Source organism: Xenopus tropicalis, chromosome 2 (assembly GCF_000004195.4).
Source record: "Xenopus tropicalis strain Nigerian chromosome 2, UCB_Xtro_10.0, whole genome shotgun sequence".
NCBI classification, from domain to species: Eukaryota; Metazoa; Chordata; class Amphibia; order Anura; family Pipidae; genus Xenopus; species Xenopus tropicalis.
Window position 1 is genome coordinate 29086874 of NC_030678.2, and position 5548 is coordinate 29092421.

A 5548-nucleotide genomic window follows, 5' to 3' on the forward strand; every position below is an offset into this window, starting at 1 on the left:
ACCATACGAGCCACCAGCGATGCCATTTTTATTGGGTAAGTTGGATCGTACACTGACACCTTGAAATTTATGATATGGTTACTCATATTATTCTTAGTGCATTTATGTGAATTGTATGGACATTTATGTTTCATTACAATAGGATACTTATATATTTATATAGGAGAGTATTTATACTTTTTATAAAGTGTAGGTCTAATATTGTTATATTGTAATAAACTGTGTCATCATGTTGAGACTATATTGTTCCATTTCTGCTTTCATTTCAGAAGCTCCTGATTGTGATGCTGGCACGTCCAATAACAGCGGACACATTGTTCCCAATCAGGAGCAAGAGTCTGAGCCAAAGGAAGATAATTCCACCTCTTCCAGTCTTCTATCAGAAGTAAGTAGATTCTACAGATATTATTCTTTATTCTTTGCTTCAGGGTTCTCATTCATTCTCAGTGCTGCACATATGAAATTCATGCAATGTTTATTCTGCGCATAATACTCATTTGTCCTTTGTTTGCAGCTCAACATCTCTGAATTTGGCTCAGATGTTGCCAATAAAATACAGGGCGCAGAAGGACCATCTACCAGGTATCTGATTTGGGGCATATTCTCTTGTTTTGGTTTAGAATTGTAAGTTGCTTATATATAAAAATATTAATATTGCCTAATTTGCACTGTTTGTAAAGCTTAATTCTATTATAGTTCCCATCTCATTAAAGGGTTATCAATAACTGGCCAATACCCTCTGGTGATTGGATGCTACAAAAAGTCACCAAATAAACTGTATATTAGATTATTGTTGTCTGTAAACATGAACAAAACATATATTACATTTACTTTATTTTATTTTTCAGCCCTGTTGAGCCTGGATCTCCCTCACTTGATCAATTCAACCTGGGTCAAGTGTTGGGAGAAGGAGGATTTGGGAAGGTGAGCGACTCATTGCACAGTTAGGTTTTAGTTACTACTGATTTACCCAGAGTGATTAAACTTTCTGTCTTCTGACTCCAGGTATTCCTAGCCGAGCACAAGAACACCGAAGTGCTATATGCCATCAAGGCCCTGAAAAAAGAACACGTTTTGGAAAAGGGCAATTTGGACAGGTCAGTGATAGGGGAGAGATTAATATTGGTCATATCTGTGTCATCTTTTCTTGTTATATTCAGCTTTATATGTAGGACACTTTTCTCTTTTTAGTTTTAAATCATTTGCATTTGGTTATTATCTTCTGTATTGCCCTCTGTCTGTTCATAAGGATAAAGGGTCAGTGTAATGTTCCCTTGTGTGGGCCTCACATGGTGATAATGGGATGATTTTCCCCACAGTGTCTTCCATGAGAAGGAAATCCTCCAGACGGTAAGTTCTTCTAACCACCCGTTCCTGGTGTCATTACATGGAACCTTCCAGACGGCGTCTCACCTGTTCTACGTCATGGAATATCTACCTGGAGGTGACATGTTTGACTTCATAAGATCAGTGGAACTAGAAGAACCGGACGTCATGTAAGTAGAATGGGAATCACCTTAATTCTCACACATATTATCTTATATAAAAAAAAAAAATATTAAACTAACTGAATATTATTTTTTTTCTCTATTCAGGTTTTACACCGCATGCGTTGTCCTTGGCCTGGAGGCATTACATCAGCTTGGCATTGTCCATAGGTAAGCATTAATAACACTAAAATCATCTTTATTTCCAGATGAAACTGGTAACACTACTAAGAACACTGCTAATCTAGTTTATAGCACTGTAATAATTTGCTTGCTGTTATTATAAGGATTATATATGTATAACTACTAAACTATTGATGTTTTAATTCAGAGATCTAAAGCTGGAGAATTTGCTGTTGGACCGGGATGGCTACCTTAAGATCGTAGACTTCGGCCTCAGCAAAGACAGTAAGTGTTGCTTATAATTCTGGAGCATACAGGGGATAAGATCAGATTATTAGGTATTATTACATTTAGATATAGTGTTATATGTAAATGGCATAAACAGATCTGAGTGGGTGTGTAGTTTGGAAGCAAGCAGTTGAGGAAAGTCCCTCATTACTTAACATTAGGGTCCCAGGTCTGCAGTTTCCTCACAGTGTTTCTTGTGTTTAAGGATTTGGATACAGCGACCGCACGAACACCGTGTGCGGAACAAGAACATACATGGCCCCTGAGATCTATCTGAAACTTGGATACGGCATGGCCGCTGACTGGTGGGCCCTAGGAATTACTGTTTACATCATGCTCCTGTATGAGGTAAGCACAATTCCTATATTATCAACTTACATTGGGGAATCATTGCCATTGGTGTTTTATAATGTGACTAAACATAGTGTAATAATATTATTTATATATACGTATAACACTCATTATAATCTCAATATTTACAAGCATAACTACCTATACTCTCAGAAATAATATAGCATGAATATTACTCTGTTTGGCTTCCCCTTATCATTTATATAAGAAATACCCCCATGGCGCTGTACTAAGAAATGGTATCTGTATGACCAGCTGCACATGAGAGATGTAGTTCAGTAAAAAATCTTTTAGTTGTTTCACTAAAGGAATAATTATTCACTTTCTCAGTTACCATTCAACAACAAGGATCCGGTTGAGCAAATGAGTAGCATCCTTTATGATAACATCGAGCTGCCGGAAGACCTATCAGAGGATGCCTGTACTCTAATACAAAACGTAAGTTGGAAAATTGCTTGTATTTCCTGGGTGGACACTTTCCCAATAGAATAATAAAATAGACATAAGAATTAAAACATTAATGATTTAACAACAATGTTTGATTTATTTTTTGTAGCTGTTAGAGAAAGATCCTGAATTTCGCCTCGGTTCGGGTGACGCCGGGGCAGAAATGATTAAAGAGCACCCCTTCTTTAAAGTAAGTTTCTATTCCATTCCTTTTGATTTACAGACAGAAAAGCACTAATGAATATTGATAAATTCTTCATGTTTAATGTAATTGTAGCTTTACTTTTCCGTACTTTTTGGACCAGATACTCATTGTGAAATATCACCTATCTTTTAGGATATGGACTGGGACCATCTGTTGCAGAGAAGGATTACGGCTCCATATGTACTGGGCAACGAAGACCTGGAGAGCCAAGAGAACCCTGGATGCCAAGCTCCAGCACTGCCACCAACTGCTGCAAGGATTCCATCAGAGCTGCAAGAGGCATTCAGAGGATTCTGAAAGAACAACAATAACACCTGAATGAACATCTGATAAGTAGACGGAATAGATGGGGAGGGTGGAGGGCCAGTCCATATCCATATAAGAAGTCCATTCATATAAAGTGATGCTCGGGTGTCCCACCTCAATAAGTTCTGAGTAGGCTAATATAGGAATAGTCTTCTCACACTTTGTAGAATATTCTAAAACCTCACCTGTATAACAGACAAGTAAGTTTTAGTGTAAGGTGAGAAACAAACAGTGTATTTTCACACCAACAGCTGACACTGTAACATCCTGCCTGGTAGAATTTAAATTTTCTGCAGCACTGAATGGGCAGGAGGGAAAACAGGACCAGATGATCCATACCACTTTTTCTTCTAAAATGTCTTTTCTCTCCATTTAGACTCCTGTTCATAACCCTGGCTCTGGGTTAGATACATCAGTAACTCTTAAACTTTCCAGGGGATTTATTTCTTCTTTATCTGGTGCACATCCACTCCTGTGGTCTTAGGCCTACCCTGGTTAAGATTATATAACCCACATATTAATTGGGATTAAGGGTTTAACTACAGAGCAAGCAGACCATAAGGTTGCAGAGGGCCAAGTAAAGTCCTAATTAATGAACAATCTTTATATATCTTGGTAGAAAAAGTTATATTATAAATTATGGATAGCACTGGGTTGCAGCCGATTGAGGTGTCAGGTAAATTACAGGGCCTCTACAAATTTGTGGCACGTGATGATCATGATAATTCATCTTGCCTACTGATGAGTTCATCTCTCCTTCTGATGCCACAAAGTTATTTTTTCTACTGACACCTCATTAGCTGCCCTTGCTATCTGTTTTTTTGGACAATATTTCAGATTTTGCTAGTTTATTAGGTCTCCCTGAAATCTTTTCTTAGTATGGGCTCCAGATTTTTTGTAAAGTGATTTTTGCATGTTTAGGGTGTTTACTTGCAGTTGAAAATAGTTATGGTTTGCTGATAGATGGGACAGTTTGCATTTCAATACAAATCAACTATTATCTAACTATTATCTACTTATCAACTCAATTCAATGCTAATTGTAGTCTTTCTATCTATTATGGATATTAATTAGTACTGAGCTGAAGGCATAACAGTGAAAGGAACAGGGAACTCGAGATAAACAGGGAACTTGATTGAACTGACAATGTACTGAGGCTATCTTTATTTTTGGGGCGTCAGATCATAGTGGGGAACAGGTAAATTACCTTGGGGGCTGTATCAAGCCTGCGGACCGTAGTTTGGGGATGCCTGGCTTCCATTAACAGCGAGCGTGACCATACTTGGCGTCACCTCTTTGGCTAATGCAAACTTTATTGTTAGCATCTCAAATGCTCACAACTCCATGCAGATGAAATGAAAGGGCCGAAAGATGCTCAACTAAATAAATAAAAGTAAGTAGAATATATTTGGGGCTAAATTGGGCAGGGTGTTTTAGTCATTATTGTAATTTTGGGGAGAAATTTAACTTTTTTTTTCTTCATTTCAGGCCAAACTGCAAACTTCTATGAAGAACCGCGTCCACAGTTTTCCATGTAGGGGAACAAGGATTGTACTGCTGAATAGCTGCAGTTGTGTACTTTCAAGGAATATAGGGTTTGTGGGGACTATTCAACAGGTAGGGGGTGTTTTGACTAAAAAATTGCAAGGTGCGCACTTAGAGCGCAGCCCCAAACTTTCCAGATGAAATTGCTCTTTTATAAATAACTTGGCTTATTTCATATAGGCTTTCCTGTAAAAAAAAACCTAAGCAAATGTAATGAGTGCAAAATGTCTAAAAATTGCTTGGCAGTAGATGTTAGCTTTTAGGGCAAATTGGCTGGCAGTGAAAGGGTTAAATCCATCTTTGATCCATCTTTGATTCTGTTTCTCAGATGTGAGACAAATCTTATTCCGCGATGAAGATCATGGATCGTATACTGAACATTGTACTAAACACTCATTGGAGTCTGTGTGAAGAAAGAAGCCTGTACCCCACCTGCAAACCGCCACCCACTTTGCCTCCCCTAATAGGCATCATTTCATACATAACTTGTTTGTTCTGCTCACTTTATGTATATTATAATACAAATAAAAAATCTTGCTTTTCAAGAATATCATCTGTGTATTGATTAAAGATCTTGGATGGAGATATTAGCATCGGTCATTGGCCAATGGGAGGTCAGAGAGAAGCAATAAGGGAATGATGTGCCATGTTTGCCTGTTTTGCAGTCACAGTGGCCCCAAAAATGTTATCTTAAATTGAATTTTAATGTTAATCATTGTTAGTCTGTAGGGCTACTGGGCAGACTGTTCAGTTATGATACCTGTGACGAATAACAGCTTCTGTGCTTGGTTTTTGG

The 5548-nt window shown here is 37.9% G+C and overlaps 1 protein-coding gene across 1 annotated transcript; it reads left to right on the forward strand.

The window, feature by feature from the left end:
• The first annotated feature begins 539 nt into the window (after positions 1 to 539).
• Positions 540 to 4630, forward strand: LOC116408592 (serine/threonine-protein kinase N2-like). The gene is made up of 6 exons (XM_031896198.1): positions 540 to 582; positions 1016 to 1097; positions 1320 to 1496; positions 1596 to 1658; positions 1819 to 1895; positions 2104 to 4630. Exons 1-6 carry the CDS (start codon positions 540 to 542, stop codon positions 2406 to 2408), a joined length of 747 nt encoding a protein of 248 aa, XP_031752058.1. The 3' UTR covers positions 2409 to 4630.
• Positions 4631 to 5548: the final 918 nt, after the last annotated feature.